At 56.2% G+C, this 13,540-nt stretch overlaps 4 protein-coding genes across 4 annotated transcripts; 1 reads left to right on the forward strand and 3 right to left on the reverse strand.

The window, feature by feature from the left end:
• The first annotated feature begins 83 nt into the window (after positions 1 to 83).
• Positions 84 to 4,052, forward strand: N656DRAFT_776716 (uncharacterized protein). The gene is made up of 3 exons (XM_064814691.1): positions 84 to 1,030; positions 1,089 to 2,893; positions 2,945 to 4,052. The coding sequence occupies exons 1-3, from the start codon at positions 257 to 259 to the stop codon at positions 3,684 to 3,686; spliced, it is 3,321 nt and encodes a 1,106-aa protein (XP_064672125.1). The 5' UTR covers positions 84 to 256; the 3' UTR covers positions 3,687 to 4,052.
• A 211-nt stretch (positions 4,053 to 4,263) lies between these two features.
• N656DRAFT_788052 (FAD/NAD(P)-binding domain-containing protein) lies at positions 4,264 to 8,502 on the reverse strand (the record flags this gene model as incomplete). Its single annotated transcript, XM_064816657.1, has 6 exons — positions 4,264 to 6,496; positions 6,574 to 6,760; positions 6,819 to 7,156; positions 7,221 to 7,776; positions 7,857 to 7,973; positions 8,034 to 8,502. The coding sequence occupies 6 exons, from the start codon at positions 8,500 to 8,502 to the stop codon at positions 4,264 to 4,266; spliced, it is 3,900 nt and encodes a 1,299-aa protein (XP_064672126.1).
• A 335-nt stretch (positions 8,503 to 8,837) lies between these two features.
• Positions 8,838 to 9,834, reverse strand: N656DRAFT_535319 (uncharacterized protein). The gene is made up of 2 exons (XM_064809981.1): positions 9,582 to 9,834; positions 8,838 to 9,463 (listed from the first exon to the last, which is right to left on the reverse strand). The coding sequence occupies exons 1-2, from the start codon at positions 9,585 to 9,587 to the stop codon at positions 8,930 to 8,932; spliced, it is 540 nt and encodes a 179-aa protein (XP_064672127.1). The 5' UTR covers positions 9,588 to 9,834; the 3' UTR covers positions 8,838 to 8,929.
• A 1,566-nt stretch (positions 9,835 to 11,400) lies between these two features.
• Positions 11,401 to 13,343, reverse strand: N656DRAFT_788043 (acid protease; the record flags this gene model as incomplete). The annotated part of the gene is made up of 3 exons (XM_064816655.1): positions 11,401 to 12,190; positions 12,310 to 13,086; positions 13,153 to 13,343. The coding sequence occupies 3 exons, from the start codon at positions 13,341 to 13,343 to the stop codon at positions 11,401 to 11,403; spliced, it is 1,758 nt and encodes a 585-aa protein (XP_064672128.1).
• Between the last annotated feature and the right edge of the window lie 197 nt (positions 13,344 to 13,540).

The following is a 13,540-nucleotide window of genomic DNA, read 5'->3' on the forward strand; positions in this document are numbered from 1 at the left end:
TACGGACGTGACGCCGCTGCTCAATTAAAGGTCGCGCCTAGAATGTGGGGCCGTCACGTAACAAGGGCCCAGCAGCGCGTCAACTTCTACCAGAACGTGAATTTGACCTGCAACTCAAACAGACCCCCCGACTTCTTCGGGATCAGCAAACAATGCCATAATTCCGCACCCTCTTGTCCCATGACTTGAGAAGTTGTCATCATTTCTTACCCCTCCAAACCATCCGATCCCGGCAGATCTTGGCACAAACATCACAATGCCCGCCGTGACGCTCCCGCAGAAGCGGGTGTTCGGCGAGGCGTCGAGCGCCCGTCGCAACATCGCCGCGACGCCAGCATCAGCCTCCTCCAAGAAGCGGCGTATCGATTCAATCCCCTCTTCATCCCCTGCGGCCCGTTTCGCCAGCTCCCAAAGTGACGGCAAGGGCAAACTGGCCTCGAGCCAGCAAAAGAGCACCTTTGAGACCGAGGTTCTTGAGCGCATGAGCCAGGATATCTCGGACCTAAAGCAAAACAACGCCGAGAAGCACCAGAACTGGGAGCGCCCTCCAGTGCCAACTGACTTCCATCCAACCAACGACAACCTCTGCTTCCAGGCGATCGAGGCTGAGGAAGGTACCCTCGCCGGCGGCCAGACCACTGTCAAGCTCTTTGGCGTTACCGACAAGGGCAACTCTGTTTTGCTGCACGTCAAGGACTTCAAGCACTACCTGTATGTCCAGGCTCCCGTGTCCTTTACTCCCGAAGATTGCCCTAGGTTCCAGGCCTATCTGGAGACACAGCTCGCCATGCACCAGACCGTCATTCATGCCGTCAGCTTGACCATGCGAGAAAACATATATGGATTTCAGGGCAATGTCCAGAATCCATACATCAAAATTACCGTGACAGACCCCAAATTCATCAACAAGGTCCGCACAGCCATCGAAAGAGGCGAGGCCAACTGGAAGGGCATGTGGAAGAGCGTCGACGGCACCATCATGACCTACGATAACCTCCAATACTTACTCCGATTCATGGTTGACTGCTCGGTACGTTTCCGTACCCGTTATCAGGGATCGGAAGACCGGAAGCTGACAGGCTCTCTAGATTGCCGGCATGGCCTGGGTTGAAGCGCCGGCGGGCCGGTACAAGCTTGTCGCCCAAAAGCAGTCCAACTGCCAGATCGAGGCCGAGATCAGCTACAGAGACTTGATCGCCCACAAGCCGGTCGGCGAGTGGTCAAAGATGGCGCCTTTGAGAATCCTTTCGTTCGATATCGAATGCGCCGGCCGTAAGGGCATTTTCCCCGAAGCCAACCACGACTCAGTAATACAAATCGCGAACATTGTCACCAAGTACGGTGAGAAAAATCCATTCGTTCGAAATGTCTTTTGTCTTGATGAGACGAGTCCCATCGTCGCGACCGAGATCCTTTCATATGACGACGAGGGGGAAATGCTCAAGGCATGGAGAGACTTTCTCGAGAAGGTCGACCCAGACATCATCACTGGCTACAACATTGCCAACTTTGACTTTCCGTATCTTCTTGATCGCGCCAAGCACCTGAAGGTCCACGGATTTGAGTACTGGTCCCGTACATTCGTGAAATCCGTGTCAAAGGAGACAAACTTCTCCAGCAAGCAGATGGGCAACCGAGACACCAAGGCCACCAACACAAACGGCCGGCTCCAGCTCGACCTGCTCCAGCTCATTCAACGCGATCACCAGCTCCGCAGTTACACGTTGAACTCTGTCTGTTCGCATTTTCTAGGCGAGCAGAAGGAGGATGTCCACCACTCCATGATTACCGAGCTATTCGAAGGCACTCCAGAATCGAGACGCAGGCTGGCCTTGTACTGTCTGAAGGATGCCTATCTGCCTCAGCGGCTCATGGACAAGCTGTCCTGCCTCGAAAACTACACTGAAATGGCAAGAGTCACAGGTGTCCCGTTCAACTTCCTTCTTGCCAGGGGTCAGCAGGTCAAGTTCTTAAGCCAGCTGTTCCGCAAGGCTCTGGAACAAAAGCTGGTCATTCCAAACCTGAAATCAGAGTCGTCTGAAGAGCAATACGAAGGTGCCACCGTCATCGAGCCTACCCGAGGTTACTACGACGTACCCATCGCAACCTTGGACTTCGCGTCCCTATACCCCAGCATCATGCAAGCACACAATCTTTGCTATACCACACTGATCAAGAAGAAAGATGTTGAGAAGTGGGGCTTGAAGAAGGACGAGGACTACATTGTCACCCCTAACGGAGACATGTTCGTCACGGTCAAGCAGCGAAAAGGGCTGTTGGCCCAAATTCTTGAGGAGCTGCTCGCGGCCAGGAAGCAAGCGAAGCGCGAGCTAGCTGCGGAGACAGATCCTTTCAAAAAGGCTGTGCTGAACGGTCGCCAGCTGGCCTTGAAGATTAGCGCCAACTCTGTGTACGGTCTTACGGGTGCAACGAACGGTAAACTGCCCTGTCTGGAGATTGCCAGTAGCACGACGAGTTTTGGCCGTCAGATGATCGAAAGGACCAAGCAAGAGGTGGAACAGAGATACTGCGTTGCGAATGGCTATTCTCACGATGCTCAAGTCATATACGGCGATACCGACTCCGTCATGGTCAAATTCGGCACCAAGGACCTGGCCGAAGCCATGAAGCTCGGCGAGGATGCGGCCCAGTTCGTCTCGGGCAAGTTTATCAAACCCATTAAGCTAGAGTTCGAGAAGGTCTACTTCCCCTACCTGCTTATCAACAAGAAGCGTTATGCTGGGCTGTACTGGACGAAGCCGGAGAAGTACGACAAGATGGACACCAAGGGTATCGAAACGGTTCGACGTGACAACTGTCTTCTAGTGCAGACCGTCATCGAAAAGGTGCTCAGAATGATCCTCATCGACCAGGATGTGCCAGGCGCCCAGGAGTATGTTGCAGAGCTCGGCTAAGATGAACACTATGCTGACTCGATTCCTAGATACGTCAAGGACACGATTGCAGATCTCCTGCAGAACAAGATTGATATGTCTAAGCTCGTGATCACCAAGGCGCTGACCAAGGATGACTACGCCGCGAAGCAAGCCCACGTCGAGCTCGCGCAGCGCATGAAGAAGCGAGATGCCGGTTCAGCTCCGGCGCTCGGCGACCGTGTGGCCTACGTCATGGTGAAGGGCGCTGCCGGGTCAAAGAATTTCGAGCGCTCCGAAGACCCCATCTACGTCCTTGAGCACAACGTGCCCATCGACACAAAATACTACCTCGATAACCAGCTGGCCAAGCCCCTCGGCCGCATCTTCGAGCCTATCCTCGGCGAGACCAAGGCCAAGTCGCTCCTAACGGGCGACCACACGCGCTCCATCGCGGTCGCGGCCCCGACCGTCGGCGGGCTCATGAAGTTTGCCAAGAAGACGCAGACGTGCATGGGCTGCAAGAAGCCGCTGACGGGCAAGGAGGAGAGCATGGGCGCCGTGTGCGCCGACGATGCCCCGCGCGTCGGCGAGCTCTACAAGAAGACGCTCGACAAGGTCTCGGATCTCGAGATCAGGTTCGGCCGGCTGTGGACGCAGTGCCAGCGCTGCCAGGGCAGCCTGCACTGCGAGGTCATTTGCAGCAGCAAGGACTGTCCCATCTTTTACATGCGCATGAAGGCGAAGAAGGACCTCGAGGACGCCAATCGGGAGCTGAAGAGGTTCGATTTTGATCAGGCCGCTATTTGGTAAGCATAAGGTTTGAGTGAGGGTGTGAGGGTCGTTCGGTTCATAAGACGGATGGATGCAAAGGCGTTGGCGGGCATGTTTGCATATTTATTTACTACTACATGATAGGATGATTGGGAGGATGTGTGTGTAGCGGTCTATCGTAATGCTATTATCCCGCTTCCAGCAAGTATGGATAGAGCCGATTGTGCTGGGGGCTGTCAAAAGTGTACAGCTCGGAAAGATCAAAAGGATGGAAATGCCTTCGACACGGTGACCTACAAGGCAAGAAGGAACCCATCGGCCTTATAGATTGACTACAAGGATATTCTTCAATCTTTTGGTCCTGCCAAAAGAAACCATAGCAACCGCTAAGTCGTTCCGATAACCAACCAGTTGCCTGACGCTCTCCTAAATCCCATCATACTCCCATCATGAAAGCAGCCAGGATATACCATATATATATGTAACGGTATGAAACCCACCCCGCAGAATCGACAAAATCCTCGATACATGTGCAAAAACACAAAATCCAACCAAGTCTGAAAAGCAGAGAGGGTATTCAAAAACTCCAAACCCAGACCCGTTGCCTTGTACAATATCAATACAAAAACTCCCCTCCATGGACTCTCCTCTTGAACTCATCATCGGGCTCCTCAAACCGGTACGCCTCGCCCCGCGTCACGCGGTCCACCTCCTCCCTCACAAAGGGGTACACGTCCTTCCACGCATTCCTACCCATCCAGCAGTCGAGGTGGCCGTAGCCGGGGACGACCCTGCGGCGGTACTCGCCGTCCTCAAAGGCGCTGCAGAGCGTCTCATAGGTGCGCTCGGTGGCTTCGGGCGAGAGCACGGCGTTGTCGCGGCCGACAAAGAGCAGGAATGGGATCCCGCGCAGACGGGCGACGTTCTCGGGCGTGTCGAGCGGCTCGTACAGAGGCCCGTTGGACATGGCGTGGCCCTCGAAGCCCATGCGCATGAGCAGGTCGAGCATGCGCATGTTGACGCCGCCGAAAAAGCGGTCGATTTGCCGGTGCGTTGCTTCGTTCAGGTTGCCGTGGTTCCAGCACCGGCCGAAGACGAGAGACGTCCGGTGGCACGCCGCGTTGTTGCACATTTCTCTGCGCGGCTGCGGGTAAGCGCGTAGGAGCTGGTTCAGCGCCTTCTGGACGAGCGTGTCGCGGGGGCATGTGCTGCAGCTGAACCAGCTGCCCGCGGCGAGATTGTAGAGCTTGTCAAAGGGGACCAGGGGCTTCCCCGCCAGGATCTTGGCCATGTTGGTCGGCCCCCAAACCGGGTTCATGAACACCTGACTGCAGGTGATGCCAAGGATCCAGTCGGAAGGGATGGTACCGTCCAGCAGCCCGCTGGCAAAGGCCACACTGCCCATGCAGTGCGCGATGGTGTAGATCTTGTGCGGGCCGCGCGTCCGGCGGATGTACTCAAGGCAAGCCTTCAGGTCGAGGCGCGCGTCGTACGTCGTCCACATGTTGCCCGCGACCATGATCTGGCCGATGCGGTGGACAGAAACGAAGACGCGGTAGCCGGCGCGGGTGAAGTAGTTGACCGCGTTGTAGGGGATGGTAGGCAGGGCAAAGATCTGGTGGTCCACCGATGCGCCTGGGATCATGAACAGATCCCGGATGTTCTTTGGATCGCCGCCGGGAACGTGTGTTGGCTCCCAAATGTGCAAACGCGAGCTAACACCGTCGGCGGCCACCACCGTGACGGACTTGGTCGGCGGCGTGTGGTTGATGAATCCGCTGAACGTCGGAGTCGGGTATTGCAGTGGGGTGAGAGGCGCCAGGAACAGCGACAGTGACTTGCGGGTGAAGTAGGTCAGGAAGCTGGCTGCGCTAACAGCCTTCTTCACGAGACTGGTGCCAGTCGACGTCATGGTGTTGATCTGCGAAAGGAAATCGGCGGGCTGGATCTGCATGATGCCTTTGGCGAGGACGGCGCCCTTGCGCCAGGCATCTTCGTCGTCTCGATCGGCACACATGCCCGGCACGTGCTTGCTGACAGTCACATAGAGAGTGCTGGTAGCCCTCCAGAACTGGAAAGGAGACAGAGCCACCGACGAGTCGACCACCTTGTAGCCGTGGAAGTGGAGCTTCCTGCCGTCGACGCCAATCATGTCGAAGTCGTAGGTCAGGTTTCGCGTACCCGGCGCCTTGCTGTTGACAATGAAGAGATTAAACTCTCCCCGCTGCACCATGAACGGTGATCCAGGGATGGCCGGACACACAAAGGTACCGGTCAACATGCCCCTGTGCTGTGAGTGCCTGACCATTTCCTTCGTGTTGAATGCTTGCACGCTCAGGAAGAAGCGAGCACTCTCGCACCGCGATTTGGCAATCCGGTGGGCGAGTTCATACGTTTCCCGCTTGTCCTCAACGAGGCTCTTGTTGTAGTGGATGAAGCCAGACATGACCTCGGTGAACCCGATGCCGCTCGCGCTGAGGTCCCGGGCCGTCCGGATAACCTTGTTCGCCTCCTTGATACTTTCCTGCTCCTCAACCGTCGCACGGTGTTCACGCTTCTGCTCCGGCCTGCATCGCCTAGGAGCATGCTGCGGTTCGCCGAGCAGGTCGAGGATGCCATTCTTCTCCTGGCTGATGGTGAGACCCTTGGACTGGGCGTATGCCTCGACTGAACGCTCAGCGAGGGCGGTGATGGTGGCAAATGGATTGGCACCCAATGACGTTGGTATCACCGAGGCATCGGTAACGATCAACCCGTCATAGGTCTCACTGCCGTCGCCGGTAAACACTTGGCCCACGTGGTTGGTCACACCTGTTCTACCGGTGTTGTCTCGGGCCATGCACGCTCCGCTGCAAGGTAGGTTTAACGGTTAGCAAAAACTATTGAACCCAAGTGGAAGCTGATAGCTTGTGGGTTGTGGACATACCCAATAGGGTGCACCGTAATTTGTTGTCCCAGGCATTTGTAGAAGGGGCTGTATACGAGGGTGCCGCCCACCAGCTCGGTAGCCTTCTTGAGAAAATCGTGGAGCTTTTTGACGTGGTGGCTGCGAGCAACGCCAAGGAACTCGAGCATAGGCTTGTCGTCCTGCAGCGTCAACACAGCCTGGTTAGCTGCCAGGATTGTCAGTACGGCGTGGGCTCTCCCAGTATGACATCTTGGTCGGCTTACTATCATGGGACATGATCAGGTACACCTGCGTTCTCTCGACCGCGCCGTTCTTGAAGTAGGGCCCGAGGAATCTACTTCCATACCGTGCCAGGGCTGCCTGGGCCCGCTCGAAGATGGTTTCGTTGGCAGGAGATTTCGTTCCGCCCATGAGATCCAGCATTGCCTGGAATAGATGCGACAGGGCGTGCGGAACAGCACCTTCTTCGATCACAAATCCGTCCAGTGGGTTTTCATGGCCGTCCCTGCAGTCAATCACGCTGGTGATTGTCGGGCCGATGGGGTTATAGGGCGAGGGGAACGGTCGTCCCATCCCGTTCACGGTCTTTTCGGTATTGTAGCTGTGATCATAGTCAGTAAAAACGTGTCGTAGAGGCTGGTGCATCGAAGGTCTTGATAACTCACCCAAAGGCAAGCATGTCTCCGTTTCCGCTCATGTTTTGGCCAACCATGTCGCTCAGCTTGAGGCCCATAGCCTTGCTCCGTAGTAGAATCTCGGTCGAGGCGATGGAGCCCGCGCCGAGGAACACGGCCTCCTTGGCGTGCACCCACATGAGGTCTCCATGGAGATTAGCCTTGAACAAACCCCTATTTCTGCCGTGCCATGCAAAGTAGACGCGGTAGCCTCCGGCCTTCTTGTCCTGCTCAATGTAGCGCACTTCGCACTCGCAGAATAGCTCGGCCCCCCAGTTCCAGGCATCGGCGATGTAGGTGACGAGCGTGGTGTTCTTAGACCCATCATTGATACCGGTCGCGTCTTGGCCAGTCAGGGTCGATCGCGACATCTCGACGCCGCAGCTGTTCGGTCCGTTGCGGAAGCGAGTCGTCTGGCGCACCCTTTTGAACTTGTGCCCTAAGCCCATGAGCTCTGCCTGCTCCTGAAGCACCTTCGCTTTGGGCAATTCCGGCCACTCGGCCGGATACTCGACAGGCTCAAGTACTTCTGCTGCTTTCTGGTAGTCTGGATGGTATCGGCTTGCGTGAGCAAAACAATCAATCCCTAAAAGCGGTGCTGTGATACGATGGAAGAGCTGGACTCACACTTGTCTAGACCATCCACATTATTCCGGATCTCAGGGGGCCACACTTTCATGGCCAGGGTCTCCTTATCTGCCTCCATGAACACATTGGCGTTCATGAGGCTTGTTCCACCAAGACCTACCGGCACGGTTAGAGTCTCCAGGACATAGCTCTTGGGAATTAAGGGAACCAGCTTACCGTTGCAAACAATAGCGCTCTGTCCCCGTCCGAATATCATATGATACATGCCGGTAGGGTCACCGCTCTCGACACCCTTGCCGGGCAACACGCCAGGGGCGAGCGTGCCCGAGCAATGCAGCTCCTTGGCTGCTTCCAGGGAGCCTGTGGGGTACTCGCCAGGCCACTTCTCGCGCCCTCGCTCTAATAGACACACGGATTGGCCGGTCCTCGCCATACGAGAGGCGGCCACTCCGCCGCCGTAGCCGGACCCTATCACGACGACATCGTAGGAGCTTCGGAGGAGCTCGACGGGCTTGGACAGCCGGGGAAATGCCCTCTCGGTACGGCCGTCAGTGTAGCAGCGTGTCTTGGCCCTTGTGTGGCTCGACGGATGGGGTTCCTGCTCATGGACTCCGTTGATCGGGATTTGATATGTCTCGTCTTGGCTGATTCCCAGGGGCTGCGAGTCGTTGAAGGATGTCCCCATAAAGGTTGAGGAGGGCTTTTGTTCGGGGCTGGACATGGCACTCTGCCCTGAGGAAGAATGGGAGGAACTTGGAGCGGGCGATTCTGGCCTTTGCACCTGGAGACTTGTGAAATGGGCCTGGCTATCGACGATGCCGATGCCGGGAGTCAGCGGAGGGGACATTTGGCCATTGACCCGCAATGACCCCGAAGGCTTCGGAGTGGAGGATCGGTCCATTACGTCGACTTGGACAGCCAACGGTTGAAGTGTGTTCTGTCTAGTCTCGCAAGTGCTGGCGTAAGGAAGAGCCCGGTTCAGGGTCGGCCAGATGGTAGAGAGATGCCAGGGAGAGATATTACCGGTAGAGCAGACGACTCGAACACTCCCGAACACCCACTCATGTATGTACAGTACCAGAGCAGCAAGGCTTTGTAAAATAGGGCAAGGTCTACATGATATCTTGATAACCCAGGCCCTGGACTATCCCATACTCCGGGACAAGCGTCCGCCGGCGCTCAGCCATAGTTCCACGCGCAACGCGGGAGAGACCTGGAGACACTCCATTTTCGTAATGGAGTTGTGGAGAAGCCAGGAATGTAGTAGTATCCGCAGATGTTCCATGCATGGCGCACATCTCGGAACAGGGCACAGCCAGCAGCTGTCCTTGGGGCTGGGCTGGGCAAGAGTGGCCATTGGCTGAGAAAGGTGAGCTGCAGTGGTAGTATCGAAATGAGAAAATGTGGAGCGTCATCAGCACGGAAATGGTCAGAGTTCGATGTCCATTTTTGCGAGCTATTCGGAAACCATGGCATCCACGCCCGCAGGGGTCGGGCAAGACACGGCCATGGGCTATTGTGGTGGTCACAGCCTGCCTGGAATCCCTGGATCGAGTTCGTTGCTGCCTTGTGGCGCCTGCGACGGTACGATAGCTCTCGGCAAGGCGTCCACTCTTTTTCCTCTTGAGAACAGAGATGGCTGCTTGCTGCTGCGACCCGAGTCGCGCCTCCTGGGGGAGGGGCCCGGGAATTGGCGAATTAGCGGACTGCGAATTCGGTGAATTCGACTATCTCACTGGATTGTACAAGTACAGACATACATACATACATCTTCCCGTCTGCAGGAACATGTGTGCCAACCTCTCCGTCCTCTCTGAATGGGTCTGTATGTACCTCGTCTGCATGCAGCCTGAGATAGCGACCATACCGGTAGCAATGCCGGCGGCGACTTGGGCTGAATGTGGGGTCGGTCACGGAAAAAGATGCCCTTGCCGCAACCCCTGAGTCGGATTTTGCGCTGTTGCTATCATTGGATGGGAAACGAAAAGATAGGTGCCGTGATAATGTACGGTGATAGGCTTCCTTTGGGACGGCAACCAATCCCCTCCTGAGCGCAAATCGCAACTGCAACTGGAGCATCACTCGGCAAGACCGTCGCTAATGTCGAGAGGGTGCGACCGACCTACCCTCCAGCTACCTGAACACGCTGAATTACCGCAGCTCATTGGGTGCTGCAGCCCAGAAGGAGGTTGTGTATGGGTACCCGTACGGGAACTGCGCTTGCCCATCAATTGGCCGCCACATAAATGCGTCACTAGATTGATGACACAGATGACCCGAGGCACCTCGCAGGGGCAGGACCCATGCTTAGAGAAAAGTCCCGCCTGGCTCGGCCCGTCCATGTCAGCCCTACTTAGCGGCGCAAGCCCATTTCCATCAACGGAAAGTTTGCGGTAGGTATACGTGATAAACGGCTTTGTTCAGCTTGACGGCGCCAGCGAGCAGTTAAGCGGCTTGAAATTGCTCAACGGCTGGAGAGGAATTGAAACCATACGGTAAGACAAACTGGTACTTGGTTCAACCGGTCTCAAAGACAGTTGCAACTCCTCGGTTCCCAACAACGAAGCACTTGAAAGATACGAGCCACTTAGGAGATATCGCTGGCGACTGGACTGATTTAGCGATGAGGGTGATCATGGCCGAGGTGAAGGTACTGGTGCAAGGACTACCTACTGGGACTATTGTGGGAGGGATTAAGCGGGATGGCTTTTGAATCCCTTGGGTCATGCCGTGTGGATGAGAGCACACTGCAGGACGTCGGCATTCTCTATAGGTAAGGTCCCCACCCAATTTGCTGTTAGTGCAGGCAAACTTTTGCACCCAAAAATCGGCCTCTCGACTACCCCTCTTAACAGATCGCGGCAGTGGTACATCTGAACTCCCATCTATGCTTTAGACTCCCCAATTTCTCACCCAGATCATTAGTGACATACCGTCCGGCAACCTCTGTGATCCTCCTTCCAACGACAATCCAGTCGCGTTCCCTAGAATATCAACGGACCAATCTATACCTTTCTAAAATCCGATGGGTTGCTGATTATGTCCTACGCTTCCTTGCGAGGGCACGTTTTCGTGACTCTTACTAAACTTCCCGGATATCTGGTGGAACCACTCTCCCAACCTAAGCTCGACACGCCCGGAAGCCGATATTACCGTCTTCCGCTAGAGATTTCTAACCCCCGGCGACCGACTGTAGATAGTTAACTTGCAGATGATGTCAGCCGGGGCAAGGTGTCCTTGAGCTTTGTGTTGTTTTGTTTGAACCTAGGTTCTCCAATCCTTGTCCAAGGTGCCAACCCGTATACCACCGAGGTAACGTTCGACTAGTGGACATCCCCCTGGACCTCGAAGCCAGTTATGGGTTGTCACCTTCACCACGACCAGCGGACAACAATATACCCATCAGTCCTCGCAGCGTCCAATGCTCTGTTTTCCGGCTTGCGCGTATCAACCATTCTGGAAGCGAACTGCATCGGGAATTGCCAATGGTTATATGCAGCCGGTATGGTGCAGATGAATGGACCCTGAAAGGGTTAGTAGACACGGATACTGCCCATTCGAGCGAAGGAAGCCGTCAAGTTCTTCATTTAGGCGGCGTCTCGGTACTGCCCAACTCGTATACCATGTCTGACTGTCCCAACGTCCGGCGGTTCGTCCACGACCAGTGTCCCTGTTCGTGGTTTACGGCCGACATCCCGTGCAATTCACAGTGCGAGTAAGGGGGCACCGGCGCTTCCCAGGGGCCAGGCTTGTCGGGGTTATTATAGAGCTCAGCTGTGCCTCCGGCTTGAGGCTTCAATTCGGAGGTTTCTGACGTTGGCAAGCTGGAAGCGATCATCGCACGCTTCTTCTTCCTCCGAACAAGGCCGGAAACCAGGATTGCGAGGGCGCCCAGCGCAGCTACGCCCCCGACTGCGGCTCCGACGATCGCGCCTGTGCTGGGTGAAGACGACCCATTCGCGCGCTCATCGGCGCTGTCTGCCCCGTTCGTTGTACCTCCAGTGCTACCGGTGCTGTCCCCGCCAGTCGAACCCCCAGTGCCACCGGCGCCTCCGTCTCCTCCGCAGGCGCTCTCCTCGTTGTCGGCTGACTTGCTGATGACGGGTACCAAGTTGCTTTTCGTCGACGGATTGGCTTGCCACATGGTGAAGGTATGAGCATCGTGGTCCACCATCAGGTATGCCGCCGTGAAGAAATAGCGGCCTAGGGTTGTGGGGTTATCGATCACGCTGGCCACCAGCAGCTCTCGTCTATCTTGGTGGACGAGACGGGAGCCGTTTCGATCGACGTCGATGAAGGGTGTTATTAGCTGGTTGTTGGGAATACGGATTTGGAGGCCGTTGGAGAGGATGAAGGTCAAATCACCATCGAAGCTGAGGACATGAAAATGATATTGTTAACCCAAAGTGGAACTTTGGCTGTGGGAAGTGGTTCGGATAGATACGGGGAGAAACAGGCCCGAGAAAGGGCGCGACGAATGCAGTGAACTTACATGTTCCCTGAAGCATTGTATTGACTGGCACCCCAGTGCAACCCATACGACAGTCCGATACTGGTCATTTGGGTCGCTCCCTCGAACGCGCTCACGATGCCGGCGGGGGCCTCCCATACGAACTGACGCTGCGGCACAATACAGCACGGAACGGCCGAGTTGCGCGGCATGATGCTGAAGTCGGTGCCGTTCCTGAAGTTGACCAAGACATTCGAAACGGTCACCGACATCCCCGTCCAGCACCCGGTGTCCTCGCTGTAGTCGAGCTGCTGCGTCACGTTGCGCCCAATCACCTTCTCCTGATCATAGCCGCCCAGCACCAGCGACCCGTCCATGTCGGTGTCGGCGCTGCCGGTCCACATGCGTCCCCAGAAGATGGACCAAACCCGGGACGGGATCTGGCGGGACTGGACCAGGGCGTTTAGGAAGGTAGAGTTGGACCCGAGGCCAAGGGCGTGAAGGGTGGTGTAGCCGTTGTCCCAGCGCATGCGCGGAATGCCAATGGGCGTGGTCGTGAGGTTGCCGGTGCCAGCGGCGAAGCGTTCCGTACCCGCAAGGCTGGTTGACAATAGCTTTCGCACACCCAGCTCGGTTCCCCGAGTTGTCAGCTCCTGAGTGGCGCCTCCTGAGGCGACGAGGTCCGAGTATTTGGTGAAGCTGGTTGATTCGGCATCGAGAAAGTAGCCTCCCCTCCGAATCTCGCAGATCTTGTCGTTCCATATGATAGAAGGGTCGCAGTACGCCTCTTGGTCGTAGATGTAGGTGTTGTTTAGGTCCCTGGGTCAATCAGCACGAGGTCAGTCATTGACACTTGACAGTGGCCTCTCGCTAGTCGTGTCTTACGGCCATGGCAGCACCATGATATTCTGGGGAGGGGTGCCAATCTTTGCTGGTACGCCTCTCATCAAGGAGTCGGGAATGTTAGGGTCGACGGCGGTATCTGTGATGGGAAGCGCCATCGGCGAGGCGACGGTACCATCACATGCCGCACTGAGGGCGTGCCCGGCCCAAAGGGCAATGATGAGACTCAACATTCACTGTAAAGGTACTAACTCCGTAAGGACCGCCAGGACGTGAAAGCTGGAAAGCGGGTGATCAGCGGGAGATGGTAGGATCCAGGGCGAGGCGGGAGCCTACCCCAATAAACGGGCCTGAGCACGATAGTCGGGCAGGAACATAGTCAACAAACCTTCGGGGCTCATCACGACAGTCCGCGCCATGTTCATTGTAT

The sequence above is a fragment of the Canariomyces notabilis genome (genome assembly GCF_033297395.1).
Source record: "Canariomyces notabilis strain CBS 508.74 unplaced genomic scaffold N656scaffold_5, whole genome shotgun sequence".
Lineage (NCBI taxonomy): Eukaryota > Fungi > Ascomycota > Sordariomycetes > Sordariales > Chaetomiaceae > Canariomyces > Canariomyces notabilis.

Bases quoted from the DNA above. Each gene is read 5' to 3' on its own strand.
- N656DRAFT_776716 (XM_064814691.1), top strand. From the start codon at position 257: ATGCCCGCCGTGACGCTCCCGCAGAAGCGGGTGTTCGGCGAGGCGTCG. The intron at 1,031-1,088 runs GTACGTTTCCGT...CAGGCTCTCTAG, and splicing joins GATTCATGGTTGACTGCTCG to ATTGCCGGCATGGCCTGGGT. The intron at 2,894-2,944 runs GTATGTTGCAGA...CTCGATTCCTAG, and splicing joins GATGTGCCAGGCGCCCAGGA to ATACGTCAAGGACACGATTG.